The following is a 20609-nucleotide window of genomic DNA, read 5'->3' on the forward strand; positions in this document are numbered from 1 at the left end:
GTACGTGCGCGCAGCAAACCACCCTGGACTCAGTTGTCCGTTGGCTAACATACTGACATGTGATCAACATGGATAGTTAGCTCTGATTGGTTCAAAATTAGGGATGTACCGAAAGCCATTTTTGTCCAAAAATGAAAACCGAGTACTGGAAACACTTGGCTGAAAACCGAAAGGCCGAATAATACACGTGAATGCAATTATTATTTTTTTCTAATTTCATTTTTTTTTTAAAAATACTATTTTATTTACCATAATTTCCCGAATATAAGGCGCACCCGTGTATAACGCGCACCCCAAATTTACTTGTAAAATCTAGGAAAAATTATTGTACCCATACATAATGCGCACCATAATTGTAGCACCACTAAATAGAAGAATAGAAGAAAACAGAGCTCGTGTACAGATACAGAAATGTCATTTTACTGACTGGTGAAACAAGCATAGCACATTGGTAGTTCAAAACATTACCGTAAACTGACCATATGTACGGTAAAAATATGATCTGACAACTTCTTGAACTCACCAGAATCCAGGAGAAAACAAAACAGATGTGACTTTTCTTTTAAAGGCTGCTGTATAACTTGCTCGTTTCATCATGATGAATAAATGTTTCCTCCATGGACTGATACGGTAAAATGAAAGTGAGAACGTAAGTCGGAAATCCGTGAGAGCTCATCGCTGTCGACACGACAGTTACAATAGGAACTATTGTTATTTGGGTTTGAGTTTCCCGAGGGACAGATATAGTTGACGGACACAGGAAGTCTGTGTTGTTACGTTTGTTATGGTCCGAGTTGCGGAGCTGCAATAAACGTTGACTCAAATGAGTTCAAGAAACTAAATACTGTGCTTTATGAAGAGTGAAAAAAGCAGAATTTAACTCAGACGAAATCATTCGGCCGATCAGAGTGAAGTATTACCGAAACAAAATGGTGACGTCACGTACCGTAATGGTGGACAATGGATCGCCGCATACGTTTATTCAACACAACATGGCCGTGTCAATAAAAAAAATTTTAAAAATCGCTTTTTATATACTGTATGTATATATATATATATATATATATGTATATATATTTCTGTTTTCATCCATGTACCGGTTTATAATGCGCACCATGATTTTACAAGTTGATTTTGGGGGAAAAAAGTGCGCGTTATATTCCGGAAATTACCAGAATTATTTTCCAATTAATGCCTTTTGTTTTGGTCTTTTTTGTTTTTGTTGTTGTTTACAATCAGGCGGAAATAAAATATGGTACTTCTCACAAGTACTCAAACATCTTCCAAAATGTTCTACGACCCCCGAGGCTTGAGATATTTTGTTTGAAAGGTGCCGATTGAAACTCCTTGAAGGGTGCGTTCTAAGCCTGAACGATATATCGTTTAAACATCGCCATCGCGATGTGCGTGTGCGCGATAGTCCCATCGCAAGCACGTGCGATAGTTTTTCTTTTTTTTGATCCACATACGCCTCACTTTCTGGTCTGCGCACAGCCTCCTACCCTCCCTCTCCCAGCCTTTTGATCCTCTCAGTCACTGCTGCACAACAATGGCTTTGATCTGGCCAAAGAAGCAGACTTCACACGGGCATCTGTCAATCATCGTTTAACTTGTTAAACAGTTGCAAGGAAGCCGCGCTGGAATGAATGTGTGTACTGTGGGGACGTTGGAGACATTTAAATGCCAGAAGTGATCATGAGGAGTTTGAAATTTCTACATGTCACTTCAACGGTCACAGCTAAAGTAGATAAACAGAAACATTTAATAAAGCCAAGCATTTATCTGCTACAGTACTTTATTCTTGTTCAAAAAAAATTTGGTTGGACAGTTATGTTTAAAACTTCTCATAATTATGACATTTGAAGTGCTTAAAAACCATTTATTTATATACATTTTTAAAATTACTTTGGGGGGAGAAGTGAGAAAAAACATGTCTTATATGTATCTCTTTCCAATGCTAAACCTGAATAAATGCATGGGCACAAAAAAACCACACACACACACACAAAAAACAAAAAAAAATGGGGGGGTGCGCTACTTTGCGGTTTTTCACTTATCGCGGCGGGTTCTGGTCCCCATTAACCGCGAAAAACAAGGGATGACTGTACACTGTGGTGATGGTCATTCATCTAAAGTCTTTCCAAACAGCTATTTAAGTCATCTTGTGAAAATTTCTTGAAAAAAATATACAGTGCCTTGCAAAAGTATTCAGCCCTCTTGAATCTTTCGCCACATTTCAGGCTTCAAACATAAAGATATGAAATTTAATTTTTTTTGTCAAGAATCAACAACAAGTGGGACACAATCGTGAAGTGGAACAACATTTATTGGATAATTTAAACTTTTTTAACAAATAAAAAACTGAAAAATGTATATACAGTGCCTTTTGCAAGGCACTGTATATACATTTTTTTTAATATCGCAATATAATATCGCAATATATCGCAAACCCCCAAAAAAATCGCAGCAATAGTTTTTTCCAATATCGTTCAGGCCTAGTGCGTTCCCAGCGGCAGGGAACATTATGTGACAAATTCTGAACGCGAGGTGCCGGCGTAGTCGTAGAACTCTGTTCGGTGGGCTTCATGGCCAATGAAACCTTGATAAATGTGCTTTCTTGGAAGTATGGGAGACTCGAAAAATGGGTCTCACACCTCCAGTTGGTAAGCTAAATGAGATCTCGATATCTGTTCAGCGATGCGGCGTCTTTCAAGTATAGCGCTCCCAGGCTTCTCTGGCAACATCAAAGCTGTCACTCATCGTTAACACTGCAAACCAAGAAAAGCAGCAGGACAGAAAGTGATCGGATCGGGACATCTCTAGTTTGTCGGCTTGTGGCCGGCGTTGCGTTGGCGCAGCATATTAAAAAAAAAGTATCGATACTGATAAAAAAAGTATTAATACTCGGATCATTACTTAAAGAATTGCAATATATCACCAGATGATATTTTTCCCAGCTCTAGTTGTTTTTGTAAACTGTTATTTTTCAAATAATTGAAAAAATACGCAATTTTGAATCAAAATCAGTTTCACATGTGTGCCTTGTTACAGTAAGTTTAATGCAGTAGCCCTAATGCGTGTGTAAAATCTATGTTTTTGGGTGTGTGTTATCAGTATAACTTTTCCAAAAGCAGTTTTCTTTGCATTTCAGTGGATTTAGCAAGTTTGCAGGTTTCATCAGTTCAAGCCCTGTTCTCAATCTCTCTCATATCGCAGACATCAGTCCTCCGGCTCAAGGTGTGGACCACCGACACGTTCAGAAAGAGCTCGGCGAGGTCATCGTTCGCTTGCACAACCCCGTGGTCTTGAGTCCCACGGCTATCCAAGTCACATGGACGGTGAGTTTAAAAAAGAGAATGCAAAAACAATTTTGGTTGGTTAAGGATCCAGAAACAGGAATTAATGGATAATGATTTGGGGGGATTTCAGCGCTCTACAATGTGATCAACTAAATAAATTTTGTCAGCCATGCCTAACGCTCTAAAAGTAGTCTAAGTTTAATAGTATGAACCTATATGGATAAGTTACAAAAAGTACTTAAACACTTGTAATGCAAAAATATTGGTTGTTAAATCTTTACAGTGCAAACTAGAGATCAATGTGTGAATTGACACATTCTTCCTATTTTCATTTCCGATTTGAGTGCAAAATGGTTCAAAAAATTAACAAATCCATAAGGTCTCATTTAAATATTTATTTTTTTCTTATTATATTGTCTTTTTTTTTCAATTCTTCAGTGTACTCGTTTTAACACATAAATGTGCATTAGACACAAGACCATGCTTATAAGGTCATCTTAGGTATTTTTTTATATGTATTCTTATAGTTTGCTTCATACGTGTAAATGAACATGAATAGGTGGTAAAGTACACATTTAACCCTTGAGAGTCGAAGGACGCGCCGGCGCGTCCTCAGCGCACGTCGTCTTTGAAGCGCCCTCACGTTTTAATTACGTCACCCACATGCCATTGGTTGGTCTCGTCTTAAAGTGCGGAAGTTGCGGTTTACTCTCGTTATTATTTGAAGTCAATCGACCAACTAGAACGTGAGATATTGTCATTTAAGTTTTATAGTTTTATTGTCCTCTCAAAAAAACATTAAAACGCTGCATGGATCATTTGTTTATGTCTATATTTCCATCATTTCTAGTCCTTTTTCAAAACGGAAGCTCCATGAAAAAAACACAAATCAAACGAACCCTTTCGAAGTCACAGTGGAAGCACAAAATGCGTTTTTTTTTTTTTTTTTTTTTTATAAATATAACTGCGGTGCGAGGTTCAACCGAACGAGAGGGAGGAGGAGTGTTCTGAAGCAGCGAGGTGGCGAGCGACGGCCAGTTGGATACTGCTGGATCGAGCAGCGACTTTGTGTGACTTTGACAATGAACGGAAAACTAAATTTAGCGCAAGCAATTGTGCTTCTGATCAACTTGAGGAAGAGGATGGTCCAAATTCGTCATCATCGTCTTCTTCGGAAGAGTCCTCGAGTGAAGATAGTAACGGATTTGAACACGTGGGTGACGCCATCGACGAGCAGAGGTAAACCAACTCACTCTTTTTTTTCATGCTGAAAACGTTTCTTTTGAAAGTTTCTTTTGATATTGCAAGACAAAGTTAATTTTGATGCAATATAAGTGTGTGTTTGTGTATATAATAATAAAATGTGCATATCAGATCAAAGTCGTACGTGCACTGTGGGTATCCCAGGCAGGAATTTATAATTTGTGGTGTTCTTCTTTCTATATGAAGATTAGGGATGTAGCACATATTCAGCTATGGTATTCTTTCTATTGTCATACATATAGATTTCCATTATTATTTATTGCTGTATATATTTTTATTTTATACTTTATTATTTTCATAAATACTGACTTATTTTCATGTACATTTATAGTGACAATGAAAGCAAAGTGAAATGAAAATGGAAGGGTGGAAAGAGGACCGACACCCCATGGAAGTGTGAGCTGTGTGATGTAGCCGTGTCTAATTCCAGGACGAAACTGCTTTTCGGAGTGGCATGACTGAAAAAAATTTAACTTGTTTATTGTAAATATTTTTGAAAATGCTTTTTTCCCCCCAATGTTATATATATATATTTTTTCCCACATCAATCTTCTCAATTTGTGTATATAAATGTGTGTTCAAGAAGCTTGATTGTGTGTACATAGTTTTCATCAGGCGATTGGCCGCAATACCTAAACTCATAAAGAGATGGCCTCTAAACACTTTTTGTGTTAGATGGTATATATTTTTTCACTGTTCTTCACTGTTAGGTCTGCTGTATATAACCTGTTTTGACTGGAGCATGTATAAAGGCAAAAAACGCCTATGGCTATACCTGTTGTTTATGTTGAATTGTCAAATATAAGACTATTTATTCTAAATTTTTTTGGTTGAATGTTCATCCTAACATGTTGAATAAATATTACAAAGTTTCAAAACGGTTCGTTACGCATGTTTGGTTGTCAATTGGACATCAATATTAAAAATTTTGACAAAACGATTTTGGAATTTTTGGTCTTTTTGGGCCCAAAATGATGATTTATAATTGATCAGTGAAGGAAACAACAATTTGGACATGAAGTTCAAGGTGTCACAAAAAAAGGGACCAAACCAGGCCATCGTAAACAATTCTTTCTTTGAAATATAAAGGCAACTTCAAAGGCATGCAAAATCAGACAAAATAGGCCCAGACCTTAAAGGGTTAACCTACAGTAGAACCGATTAGAAAAATATATGTAGAAACATCTTGTTGTTGCTCAATCTTAATTTTAGTACCCAAGATCTATTTTCATTCTGACAGAAATGAATGTTTATGGTAATAAAGTGTTTAGTAAACAGTATTTTTCCTGCTATGATATGACGCATCTATCTTCCTTTCTTCACCGTATGCACAAACGCTTACATTTCACGGCATCAGCGCATTCTGTCGCATGAGACAAATTACCGAGCAGCTACAAATTCCTCTCAAGTGATTTTTTATTTTTATTATTATTGTATAAATCACTCAAGTCAACACGACGCACATACCTGTATAGTATATGCATCTATTATTGACGTGTGTGCGCGCATGCCACATTAGCAGTTTTCCTGCTGACATGTTTATTTACCCGAGTAATAAGTCTTACCTCGGGACTCGCGGAGCTAATTTAAAATGAAGGCGTTTTTTTTTTTTTTTTTTAACGACAAAGACATCCATTGAAACGTAAAACGCGACCTACCCTCATCAATCAGTGTGTGGCACACCTTCAGTAAACAGTGAGAACCTCCGCTCAGAGCTTTTATATTCCCAAAACATTCCATTAATAAGTCAGCCGATCCCATTTCACTGATTTACTCTGGCGAAAAAAAAGCATCTGTTTAATATGTCGTTTGGAAAGCTGGGCTTTTGCTTGTACAGTTAACAAGCCATTACGATGAATGATGTGGCCATTGCCCGAGTGCATTGAGCGAGGGGGGGTTACTTTTGGTTTGGGGGGCATCTTGTCTTTATTTAATGGCACACGTTTGCTCTTATCATCCCCGTCAAATTCCCAGTCGTTCAGTGCTGGTTGGTATTTCGAATACACACATGCGTCCTTCAAGGTGGCGTTATGAAACGGCTAACGGGGGTAACTCTTCAGGCAGCCGGCGTGCGTTAATGTCAAGGCGTTCATTAAACTAAGCGTAGCTGTAGCCAGTGATAAAAGCACCCATTAAATTAGTAACGGCCTCTAAAGTGTCGTGAAAGCAATCTGAGGTAGTGCACTACCACAAAAAAAAACTTGTCCTCTTTATAATGTGGCCATGCTTAGAGGACATGTTATGCAGTTCCCAGGTGTGATCATACTGATTGAATGGCCAAAACTGAGATGCAATACAGTTACAAACGAAAAAGTTTTACACCACAGTGAATTAAATCAGGGATCCTCAACCACCGGGCCGAGCACTGGTACTGGTCTGTGGCGCATTTGCTTCCGGGGTACAGAGAAATGATAAACTATTTGTTAATGACCGCCTCTTGACACATCAATATGCCTGTCTACTAGAGGTGTGCAAAATTTCCGATTCTTAGATTATTCGCGATTCGGCCGTGGAAGATTCGAGAACGATTCACAAACATCCAAATTCCGATTATTGAAATATGCCAAGTAAAGCGGAAGTACAACACACTCAGCGCGCCGCGCGGTCTTCGGGACGGAACGGAGCGGGAGTAGCTAAACATCCTGCTTCTCATTAACCGGCGCCTCGGGTAATGCCAACGCTCAACTCACGGCTCTAGCTCAACTCATGCCACGAGATAAAAAACACAACAACATACCTGACTGCTGCCGAAAAGCTGCTACAAGTACAGCTAAGCTACATAATGTTACGGTAGATATCATTTATATAGGACTAGATGCAATATAGACTCGGTAGCGGTAGCAGCACATCTGCAAAAAGCTAGATGCGGGCGTTAGGAAACGGCCGCCATCTTAAAGCAGTAAACTTCCCTGCAATGCTGTTGTAGCGAACCTTCCAAGCAAACCTAATTAACTTTTTATCTAAACTACTCCTAAATCGGTAAAATATTGACTTGAATCTATCTTTAAAATAGTTTTAAAACTTTCACATGTCAAAAGTAGACAAAAGGGAAATTATGGAATAACGGGAGCAATTTTAACAACTTTAACGGTTGATTCACAACATTAAATTGATTGAATGTAGTTTAAAGCTGCTGATACAGAATGGGGACTGGAGTTTTTTTATTTAATGTTATTTTTGTATATTTGTTTACTGCTATATGTTAACTTGATACTGAAATAGTAGTTTGGTTTAGCCTGAGAGTATTTTTGAACAATTTTGGAACTAATGTACAAAACTTTATAAAAAAAAAAAAAAAAAGGGAGGGGGGTGCATCAATAATCGTTTTATAATCGAATCGGAGCCTCTGAATCGTAATCGTAATCGAATTGTTAGGTGCCCAAAGATTCCCAGCTCTACTGTCTACTCTATTGACTAATCCGAGTAGAGATTTGTCTACAGTGGGGAGAACAAGTATTTGATACACTGCCGATTTTGCTGGTTTTGCCACTTGCAAAGCATGTAGAGGTCTGTAGTTTCTATCATAAGTTCTCTTCAACTGTGAGGGACGGAATCTAATACAAAAATCCAGAAAATCACGTTGTATGATTTTTAAATAATTTGCATTTAATTGCATGAAATAAGTATTTGATACATCACAAAAATCAAACTTAATATTTGGTACAGAAACTTTTGTTTGCTATCACAGATACCAAATGTTTCCTGTAGTCCTTGACAAGGTTTGCACACACTGCAGCAGGGATTTTGGCCCACTCCTCCATGCAGATCTTCTCCAGAGCCTTCAGGTTACGGGGCTGCTGCCGGGCAACACGGACTTTCAGCTCCCTCCATAGATTTTCTATCGTGTTCAGATCTGGTGACTGGCTAGACCACTCCAGGACCTTAAGATGCTTCTTACGGAGCCACTCTTTACTTGCCTTGGCTGTGTGCTTTGGGTCGTTGTCATGCTGGAAGACCCAGCTACGACCCATCTTCAGGGCTCTCACTGAAGGAAGGAGGTTGTCAGCCAAGATCTGGCGATACATAGCCCCATCCATCCTCCCCTCAATACGGTGCAGTCGTCCTGTACCCTTGGCAGAGAAGCAGCCCCAAAAAATGATGTTTCCTCCTCCATGTTTCACGGTTGGGAGGGTGTTCATGGGGTTGTACTCATCCTTCTTTTTCCTCCAAACACGACGAGCCGAGTTTAGACCAAAAAGTTCAATTTTGGTCTCATCCGACCACATGACCTTCTCCCATTGCTCCTCTGGATCATCCAGATGGTCAGTGGCAAACTTCAGACGTGTCTGGACATGCACTGGCTTCAGCAGCGGGACCTTGCGTGCGCTGTAGTATTTTAATCCATGACGGCGTAATGTGTTTCCGATGGTTTTCTTCGAGACTGTGGTTCCAGCTCTCTTCAGGTCATTGACCAGGTCCTGCCGTGTAGTTCTGGGCTGATCCCTCACCTTCCTCATGATCAGTGATGCCCCACGAGGTGAGATCTTGCATGGAGCCCCAGAATGAGGCAGATTGACCGTCAACTTGAACTTCTTCCATTTTCTAATAATCGCTCCAACAGTTGTTACCTTCTCACCAAGCTGCTTGCTTATTTTCCTGTAGCCCATTCCAGCCTTGTGCAGGTTTTTTTTTTTTTATCCATGATGTCCTTACACAGCTCTTTGGTCTTGGCAATTGCAGAGAGGTTGGAGTTTGTTTGTCTTAGCATGTGAACAGGTGTCTTTTATACAGGTAACAAGTTCAAACAGGTGCTGTTACTTCCGGTAAGGAGTGGAGAACAGGAGGGGTTCTTAAAAAAGAACTAAGAGCCGAAATATTTACTAGTTGGTAATGTATCAAATACTTATTTCATGCAGTTAAATACAAATTTATTATTTAGAAATTATACAATGTGATTTTCTGGATTTTTGTATTAGATTCCGTCCCTCACAGTTGAGGAGAACTTATGATACAAATTACAGACCTCTACATGGCTTGCAAGTGGGAAAACCAGCAAAATCGGCAGTGTATCAAATACTTGTTCTCCCCACTGTATGTGGTCGCCATTACTGGGGCGTTTGCCCTGCATCAGTCAATATAAACAGTAATGTTAGCTGCTGTTGGCTGTGTGCTGCAGGCGGCACACCTCAGCAATGGCGGACGGAGTACTTCCAGTCGTTTTGCTCTGATTAGTCAATAGATTAAATAGTAAAACTGGATAGGATGTCATCATTGAAATTCATTGGAGCTAGCAACAGCATTGATTTTTTTTATGCTTATGTACGCTTGTCCTCGATAATGACGTAGGCACATCAGATTTGTTCCCGGAAATAATAAGCCCGCACATTAGCGAAAATGACTGAAAAACCGACGTCTTTGGACAGCTTTTTTTTTCGGGGAAAAGGCTAACTGCTGAGCCAGAAGAGGAGGCTACAACCAAGTCCATTCTGCATAATATGTGGCTAAAAGCTAGCAAACAAGGCAACAAAAGTGAATGCACTGAGAGCATCGTACATCGGGGCAAATCATATTGTTAAAGCCGAGAAACATTTCACAATTGGAGAAAAAACTCATTATGCCTGCGACCAAAGATATTTGACGTCATGCTTTAAGTGAGGCCGCTGTTAAAAAGAAGGTTGATTCAGCGTATGGTTAATGACATTTTCCCTGCACTTAATGTTTTTTTTTTTTTTTTTAGCCCCGCCGTGTTATTTTATATTTACTGTACTTTTCTGCCACACATTGCCGGTTAGTGAAAAAAAGGCCCGCATCACATCGGTCCCTGGTGCAAAAAAGGTTGGGGATCACTGGATTAAATCACAAACATATGTTAAACCTCTCAATATTTCATGAAAGATTAAATTACAAACACTATTTACTTATTTGCGCTAATCAATTAAAAGGAGTGTCATGTGCAATAAAGGAATAAAAGACACTAGGGGTGCACGATATCCATTTTTTGAAACCGATACCGATATCTTCCTGCTCCTCAAGGCCGATACCGATACGATAACCGATAATATATATATATAATTTTTCAATGTATATTCACCTGAGTTTTTGAACACCTGTAGGTAAAAAATACTAGTGGTTGATTCAGCTTAGATTTGCTTTTGACCGAACCAGAATTTTCATGATGACATGAACATTATTATAATGAACAAAACAAAGACAGTAACAAAACTTTGGATACTGGTAAAACAGGAGTGGAAACAAACGCACAAATCCCATTCCGACACTGTGCCAAAAATATTAGTAATATGGCCGATAATATATTATGTTATCGGATTTATTGGGATGACGTCGTAATTCCTATTATCGGACCGATAATTATCGGACCGATAATTATCGTGCACCTCTAAAAGACACTAAATTTTTTTTCAAAATTGGAACAAAACCTTCAATATAAATTTAAAAAATATGCCTTTTTTTACTCATTCCTGCAACCCATCTCTTCTGCCTACTTCAGGTGGATCGCCAATCCCAATTCATCCAGGGTTATCGAGTCCTGTACAGGCAGACGTCTGGGCTGCCATCGCCAGGACACTGGCAGACGCAGGATGTCAAGGTCCCGTCGGAGCGCGGCGTGGTCCTGTCATCTTTGAAGAAAGGCATCGTGTATGAGATCAAGGCCCGACCTTACTTCAACGAGTTCCAAGGCATGGACAGTGAATCCAAGACTGCGCGGACCACCGAGGAAGGTACGACGAAAAGACTGCTAAGAGTGATGCATTTTGTTGCGGGATGTGACGGCTGACTCATGCCCACCCGAGGCTGACACCCATCATATCTCTCGGAAACTGAGACAAAACACATTTTTGCCTGTCGCGCCTTTTTTTATGAGGGTTGTTTACGACTGTGTATTGGCGCGTTTGTATATCCAGTTTTCGAATCTATCACCCGGCAGGCGTAGGCCCGAGGTGTGATCGGAGCACTCACATATGCTGTCATGTGAAGATGATGGGCAAGTTTGATTCGTACAAGCTTTGACAAGGCCATAGAGTGGTGTTGCACACAAACAAGTCTCTGCATGACAGAATTGCTTCTTTATGACCCACTAAGGAAATTTTTTAAAAAATAAACCTTATACAGGATTACAGAAACTCACACTACTTCGCACTACTCCTCAAGTGATTGGATCTTCAGAAAAATATTTGGAGAAACATTCCCATTTTTGTTTTCCATGCCCAAAATTGAACAGGAAGTTGATCATCTTTTCTTTAGAAGTAATTTTAGGCGATTGTTACGTCCCACGGACGGCTCGCTAAAGGTGTAACATAAAACGAGTCACACGTGTACAAGTAGACACAATTTATTTACACAAGTCAAACTCGCAATAAACAAGGAATGCAAAATGTGGAAGAAGCTGGCTTTAGGCTAAGCCCAGGCCAAAAAAACAAACAAAATGAATCTATACTTCAACCCCACCCGCTAACTAAACCCTGATCGTAAAAAAGAAGGAACAAAAAGACAGCCACTACCCTGGCTTCTACACTAAACAAAACAGGAGAAAACGGGTTGATCAGAAATGGCAGCTTACCCCTACTGCTTCGGTGCTTTCTATGTACAGTGTGAACAAAAAAATGATCCAATAACAAAATAACACAAAAGACCTCACCAAAAAAAGCAGAAGTGTAACTAGCTAGCGATCAAATGCACAAGTGGATGGATGACGAGCAAACAGCTGGCAAGGAGGACCGCGGCACAAATGCTGTCAATGCGACCTCCTAGAATGTTGACAGCGGCTAGTTTTTGAAGTTGGCGCCCTTCCTCGGGGGGCCAGTCAGCGGCGGCCACGACGTCTGCTCGTCCGGCATCAGTCAGCGTACGTCACGTTGGGAGAGGAGGCAGCCGGCGGGCGGAGGGGATGATCAACTGACTGGAAGCTTCTCAAAATAAAACCACAGTTAAACGGCCAGGGCAGTCACAGCGATGGTACTCCCAAACGTAAGTAACCTGAGGCAGGCATCTAAGACAAACAGGTACCATAATTTTCGCACTATAAAGCACACCTGATTATCAATCAATCAATCAATCAATCAATCAATCAATCAATCAATCAATCAAATTTATTTATATAGCCCTTTACAAAACCTGAAAGGCCCTCAAAGTGCTTTACAACAAAACATGACTCAAAATAAATAAAAGGCAGGAAAGGATGATACAATGACATTAAGAAAAAAAGAAATGAAACAAAAACAGCTCACCGCAATAGAAGTCCAGCAAATAAAACAATAAAACCGATAAAAACCAAAAACATTAAAAACCTTAAAGCAAATAAAACCAGGCTATCCTAATCCGTATAAAAGGCGAGTCTAAAAAAGTGTGATTTTAACCGAGACTTAAAAAGACCTAGATCCGTTGTGGTGCGGATTTCAGGAGGAAGGCTATTCCACAGCCTAGAGGTAGCAACCGCAAAAGATCGTCTTCCCCATCGTTTAAGTTTCGACCACGAAACATGTAAGAGAAGCTGGCCGGTCGAACAAAGAGTCCTGCCAGAGTTACGGAAGGTTAAAATTTCCGATAAATAAGATGGAGCCTGGCCATTAATAGAAATAAAAACAAACAGTAAAAGTTATTACAGTTTAAATTATAAGCCGCCACCCACTAAATTTTGCACGAAAACGGCATTTGTTCATAGGTAAGCCGCACTGGACTAAAAGCCGCAGCTGTCCTCACGGAATTATGGGATATTTACAGCAAAAGATATAAACCCAGTAACACTTTAATTGACAGCGACATCATACGACCGTCATAAAACCAAATTAACCACTATGAAGGCATTGCTTCATTGCTTCAAGAAGCTTCATTTGGCCATCACTGGCCCCTTGGGGGAGACCGGCAACCTCTGCTGCCACCTGCTGTCAACACGTTTGTCATCCAACATGCCTCCTAGCATGCATTGCGGCGCTAGAGATGTAACTAACAATCAAAATCCATGTTCTGTGCTAATTATTTCTTCAGTTACTGTTCCAGTTGTTTCATTAATTGCAATTTATGGTATTTGGTAACACTGTAATGACAGTTGTGTCATAAGACTGTCATTATACAATCATAATTATGACATTACATCGTCACGGGCATTAATAAATACTTATAACTAGGGCTGTCAAACGATTAAAATTTTTAATCGAGTTGATTACAGCTTAAAAATTAATCGTAATTAACCGCAATTCAAACCATCTCTAAAATATGCCATATTTTTCTGTAAATTATTGTTGAAATGGAAAGATAAGACACAAGACAGATATATACATTCAACATACGGTACATAAGTACTGTATTTGTTTATTATAACAATAAATCAACAAGATGGCATTAACATTATTAACATTCTCTTAAAGCGATCCATGGATAGAAAGACTTGTAGTTCTTAAAAGATAAATGTTAGTACAAGATATAAAAATTTTATATTAAAACCCCTCTTAATGTTTTCGTTTTATTTGTAAAATTTTCAATCAAAAAACAAACTAGTAGATCGCCATTGTTGATGTCAATAAATACTCCATGCTCAGTCATGGTACTAACCCATAAAATCGATTGGACCCAAGCGCCAGCAGAGGGCGCCAAACACCCAAAAACAAGTAACAAGCAGAGATTAATCATTTTAATCTGTTTGAGCGGGGCATGTGCGTTAATTGCGTTAAATATTTTAACGTGATTAATTTAAAAAATTAATTACCGCCCGTTAACGCGATAATTTTGACAGCCCATCTTATAACAGATGTTTTTTTAGTGTTATCCGGCAAATTATCTCACTTTTGAATGGATGTAAAAGATCCAAGCTGGACATACATGGAGTTAGTGACATAATATGCTGGATGACACAAGCATTCACTAATGCCCATGATAGTGTCATGTCATTATTATGATGGTCTTATGGCAGTCTTGTGACGTCGCTGTCGAAGTGTTATCTATTAACCCAAATAAATCAACAAATAAAATGAGGGAAAAAAAGAAGAGGCTTAAATTCTGAAAATTACGCTAATAGGTGATAAGTGTGTTCTGCCTATGCTGTTGAATATGAGTGGTGTCAGGTTTTGATGATCATTTTTAGGATTTACCAAAAGCTTGTGGTAAGATTAGTTCTAAGCTTTTGAAAAATAGGTCCTTTGTTAAGCAAAAATAAGAATATTACTATTAACTACATTGCAGAAATTTACCGAAATTTGTGGAAATTATGCATGTTATAATTCATCTATGGTCGCGTAATATTCGTGATTAACTTAGCTTCATATTTTGATACTTAAATAAAGGCAGCGCTTCAAATCTTCAGCAGTAAAGAAGTAAATGCTAACATTCTTAGCATCAACAGAAGATGAAACTAAAACAAACCTTTTTTTTCCCTCAATCGAAACCTTTAAAATAATGACGTTTTCTGAAGTCCAAATGAGTTTTGAGGAAAGTTTTACTTTTGCTGAAGCACGACAGCTCCTATGAGCGTGACCAGACAATCCTTGAAGAACATTGCAGTCAGTCAAATATGCTTTCATCAGATCGTTGTAATGTACTTGGATGCAGGGGATTTTCCCAACATGTGTTTTTTCCTGCTCCTGAAAAGTCACTCATATAATTGTACCTTTGTGGTTGTTCTTGAACTGAATCAGTCACCGATGCTCTCGGCTGTCAATTGCCATTGCTTATGTTACAGGCTCATGCTTGTACCTTGCCATTTTCGTAAGTTGGCATGTTGGTTAAGTTCACATGTTTTCTGGCTCTCGTAGATATGCAAGTAAATTAGTTAATGTAACACAGTAGTTTCTATTTTAATCTGCAAGGCAGATAGTTGTTGCGCCTGTTAAGTTTCGAGGTATGTCTTCATGATACACCTTTGCTAAATTCAAAGGGAATTAAATTTCACAATCCCAAAAAACAAGTACAGAAAAGTTGTAATAAAAATCATGATCTCCGTTTTAGCTTCACCTCCTTCAGAAAAACACAATGCTAATATGTGCATCCAACAACACTGATATACAGTATATATCAGAGGTTGCGCTAGACTTTTTCGTTGTCTGTCATTTTGACTGACAGGGTCAGAAAAATCTGGTCATAATCTATTTTTACCCGTCAAATTTTTAAAATGATGATAATGACATTGTGGTGACCCTTTGTTTGGCATAATTCACCTTCCGTACTTGTGTGTCCATTTGGCCGAGCGCGTTACCGGTGTAGGTGCACTATCCTATTCCCCTCACTATCCACTCGCGGGGACCTGCGCTTGTCAGTGACGTTCCTTATTCTCGCTATATGTTTATACAACTTTAACATTTGTTAATAATACGCTCTGCGTGGAATATCATCCATCGCTTTTCCTTTTTAAATGGGCACTTTTAAGCGAACGCAAGAAGTAACAACGGGAACATTTTTAAACAGGCATTTCCTCGGCCAATTATATAGCTTATATAGCGAGAGCGAGTGGATAGTGAGGGGAAGAGGATAGTGAACCTACACCGGCTACGACAGTCACGTGACAGAGACACTTAAGAGCCGCGCGCGGTCCCCTCACTATCCACTCGCTCTCGCTATATGATTGGCCAAAGAGTCGAAATGCTCTCCCGTGAAATGCCTGTTTAAAAATGTTCCCGTTGTTACATCTTGCGTTCGCTTATAAGTGCCCATTTAAAAAGGAAAAGCGATGGATGATACTACACACAGAGCGTATTATTAACAAATGTTAAAGTTGTATAATCATATAGCGAGAATAAGGAACATCACTGACAAGCGCAGGCCCCCGCGAGTGGATAGTGAGGGGAATAGGATAGTGCGCCTACAGCTAACAAGACTCTTAACATTGCATACCGCTTCAACATATTCAATAGTATTTAGTTTTCATTCATTTTAAATAAATATTCTGTCCGAACAAGCTTAACAGAGAATCCACACCGTGCCATCACACATCAAGCAGATGAATATGTAACTTTTTCTCCGCAGTGACAAAAACAGCTGACTGGCCCCAGTAGGTGGCCTGAATGTAGTCTCACACTTTCCTCCTGGTGTGCATGGACTTGAATCGCGTGCCCGCTTGTGCAGTCCCTGTTTTTTCACCTCTTTTATCAACACCATCGTCGTTTTGGGGCTTTTTGAAGAAACTTCGGACACTCAGTTGCCTTGACATTTTTCAGAGTAAGGCCAACGACGTCATGCATTAAGAGAGACAATAGCTAATTAATATGCTCACTCGCCACCCTGTGGTCTGGGGTGTGAATTGCAACCGGTCAAAATGACGGATGGACTTCAGTTTTTTCCGTCACCGTTTTTAAAAAATCGGTCAACGACGGAAAATATTCGGTTAACGCGACCCCTGATATATATATATATATATATATATATATGTGTGTGTGTGTGTGTGTATATGTATATATATTTATATCTATATATGTGTGTATATATACATATACATACATATATATATATGGGCTGCAGCTTTCGAATATTTTAGTAATCGAGTAATCGACTGAAAATTCTATCGATTAACCGAGTAATCAGATAAAACTTTTTCTTTTTTTTTTTTTTTTAAGGTAAAGAGCAATTATAAATATACATGAGAAAAAAATACATTTGATCCAATATTGAACCATTTTCAGTCAATCAATGTCTTTATTTTCGATGTGCATTGTTGAAAACAGCCAACAATTGCATCTAAGATGTGACAAGAAAAAAATTTCACTGCTTTCACTCCAAAAACTTCTAGATATTATTAAAAAAAAAAAAAAACATATTTCTTACCTAAAAATGTAATTACGCTTGGTAACACACATCACTTGAAAGCTACGTGTTTTTCGCACGTGTTTCAATTTAATTTCCATTTGTGTCAAGCTATTTTTAAGTTTTAGTTAAGTTTTAAGTTAGTCTAAACTGTAAGTACTGGTAGGATTTTGAGTTTTTGCAGTATTCAAATGTATGATACTATTGGAGCACATTTATTCAGCAATGACTACTGAGCTAAAACTGACAGTTAGCTTTATTATGTTTTAATTTTACACCCTCATCACTCCACAGCACTATGTTTTTACAGATTAAATAAGCCTGTATGTAAGACACGTTAGCCACGCATCGACAGTGGTCATAATCAATAGAAACCTAGCCCTCCGAAGGGCTAAAGTTGCGTAAGCGAGTGACAGTAACGTTATATTTATTAGCAATGAGAAGTCTACTGCTTAAAGATGGCGGCTGTTTACTAACGCTGCCCAGACGCAGTCGAGTCTGTCATTTCGCATCTAGTCCTAAATGCATGCTATACCTATGATACGCATCGGACGCTACCTGCTACCTAACTAGCATCATGCGGGCGTAGTTTTTAGCAATGTCGGCGTAGTTTGTAGGGGCTGTCAGTTGCGGTAGGTTTTTTTCTTTTTTTTTTTAATTGCTTCTTCCTCTACGCACGTGACGTCAGCGTGTTGTCCCGCATTAAAAATAGTCCAGGCAAAACATGATGCTTAGGGCTGGCAAAATTAAACGATTCCTCGATGTGAATAAAATTACTCGGATCAGTTTTTAAACTCGAGTTACTCAAGTTGCTCGAGTATTCGTTTCAGCTCTAATATATATATAAAAAAAAATATGTATATACATATATTAGGGTTGAAATGGCGTGTGGTCAGCATGAGGAACAAATAATAAAAAAAAACATCTTGCTGTGAGACAAATTTATGGTCATAAGCAGTATTTTGGGGGAGGAGGGATTCCTTGGATTATTTCTTGTGGTTATATCTATTGTGCAAGGTTCTACTCATTGAGAATAAAAGTGATTCATCGCGGTAATTGTAGTGCCTTTTGTGCTTGACAGAGCATGTTAAAGACTTTTCTGTCGGGATTTTTTTTTTTTTTTATATATATATGTTGTCATAATCTTTATTTTTACAAAGCAAAGTGGTGGTAGCATGAATCACTGATTAGGGGAGTGTTAACATTCATCATAAATAGAATAGCACTATGTGCCTGTAAATACATGTTGAAACTACAAATTATTATTTAAAACATTCAGTGTTGTTCAAAAACCATCCCACAACAGACCTAAAAGTAATTGTCAGGCTATTCTGAGGACCAAGGCCATCTCGCCTCACCACATGAAGGCTTACGTGTGTTGTTCACATTCCGTCATGGTGACAGGTCCATTTACCCCCCACACCTTTCCTCCAAGAGACCGTATCTCCAGCAGCAACCTACTTGCCAACTGTTGTAGTGGAACTGTCGTCAACACAGCTACGAAGCTAAGAGAAAACCTGCTAACCTGCCTCCCCCAAGGCCTACAGAACCTGTGTGTCATTGTTATGACCAGTGGTGATAACTCTTCTCGCTTTAGCCCTATCTGCGACTTGGTCCCTCAGTGAGATTGACCACTATCTATTTCAGTTCTAACTCCAACACTGTCCGCTGCAAAGCCTGCTCCAAGCTTATAGGCTATACGAGCTTGCTTCTCTGGTGTCCGCCGAGACTCCGCGAAGATGGATTGAGAAGTCAAGTTTTGAGAGTGATTAAAACTCGCTGACCATTAGCCAGCACTCACACAGATTTCCCTCGGAGTGATTTTTGTCAGATGAAAGGTCTCTATTTATTTTATTGTTCTGTACGGAGGGAAGTCATGGCTGGCGCTGGTGGCTAAGTTTTTATTTCCCAGGATGGTCCTTTAGAGAGGAAGCATAGATTAAGTCATTCACTCCCAGCCATTTTCACCGGTGCAACCCCCTTCGCTCCCGGCCACTTTACTGGATTTTGACTGATTTTGCAAGGCCCAGAGAAAATTCTGTTCTATTGCTATATAAACATGGAACCCAACCCAAAAGAAAGATTAGACTCTCTTCTTTCAGCAGGAAAAAGGTAATTTCATATCTTTTTCCATTCTTTAGAAATCAGCATTAGAAAATAGCTTAGTTTGAGCAATTTTCCAGTTTCTGATGAAAAAACAGAAAATTGAGCTTTTTATGAAAGCATACATTTCAAACATAACTTTGACTTTAAGTTTTTTTTTTTTTTTGCTTTAGTTACATCCCAAACATCTAAATAATGTTTTCCTTTTACAAAATAACATAAACAACAAGACAAATAGAGCTTTTGATAGCAAAGTAACAATTTATTTACACATAACTAACTGAGAGATTAAGCTGTTGTCGCCGTGACAGCCGGGTAAACTTTTCCCTCATCGCCGCCTGTCTCATAAAGATGGATTTTTTTGAGTCTCTGCTGGGTCTGCTCGGCGAGCAGCACGGACTCAACGTCATCGTCCGCTGCACTGGTGGTCCCGGTCGTTCTGCTCGGTCGTCCAGCGCCTGGGATCCCGGGCGTCCTCTAGGTTGTTCTCCATTCGGTCGTCTTCCGCCGGCGCCATGCGGCCCAGCCGTTCGTTGCCGTTGAGTAGGGTTGTGGGTCTTACCAAATGGGCTACTGCCATCCAGTGGCCAGTTTTATTGCTTTAAAATGGATTTTCAGCTTTGTGCTTTGGAGCTAAATTGAATCAGAACCCAAAGATGTCTCTTGTTGAAAAACAAAAACAAAACAAAAAAAAAACGTAAAAGATGTATAAATATGTCTTTTGGACACTGAAACAATTATAAATAGTGGGCTCTCGCATCCACTCTGTCACAGCGAATCCTCACAACGATCCTTAAAACTTTGACGCCATTTTCCGTCCTTATAAGCTGGCGCATGAAAAAAAATGCAATTTCTATTTCCATTCCATTAAATCGGCCAGTTGTGTACGTAACTTTGACTTTTGTCCATGTTTTGGATTATTACCATTTTTTATCCTGTATAAGCAAGGCCGGCCCAGCCTATACACAGACTATGCAGCTGCTTAGGGCCCCTGACCACTAGGGGGCCCCCAATCTGGCAACCTCATTTTATACGTTTTTGATAGAGCATCGCGAATAATGTGGCGCGTATTGCCGTTCATCCATGCAAACATCCATTTTCTTGTCATTACATGTCATTTGGGGTGAGAAGTTTGAAGTATGCAGTGCAACAAAATATGATTAATATACAAAATATGGACGTATGTGTTGGATTGCATGTATGGGTTTCACAGTACACTGTGACGAAATGGTTGGCCAAAAATATGGGCCCCTTGGCATT

The 20609-nt window shown here is 39.2% G+C and overlaps 1 protein-coding gene across 9 annotated transcripts in view; it reads left to right on the forward strand.

Annotated features, from left to right (window-relative positions):
• The window catches only part of LOC130911219 (roundabout homolog 2-like), an 800091-nt gene that overhangs the window by 688279 nt on the left and 91203 nt on the right, over window positions 1–20609 (forward strand). For all 9 annotated transcript variants that reach the window (XM_057829032.1, XM_057829039.1, XM_057829034.1 and 6 more), the window contains 2 exons: window positions 3217–3338; window positions 11011–11242. In XM_057829032.1, the coding sequence (XP_057685015.1) occupies window positions 3217–3338; window positions 11011–11242 (354 nt within the window). The remainder of the gene's footprint in view (window positions 1–3216; window positions 3339–11010; window positions 11243–20609) is intronic.

This window comes from Corythoichthys intestinalis, unplaced genomic scaffold (assembly GCF_030265065.1).
Source record: "Corythoichthys intestinalis isolate RoL2023-P3 unplaced genomic scaffold, ASM3026506v1 HiC_scaffold_23, whole genome shotgun sequence".
NCBI lineage: Eukaryota > Metazoa > Chordata > Actinopteri > Syngnathiformes > Syngnathidae > Corythoichthys > Corythoichthys intestinalis.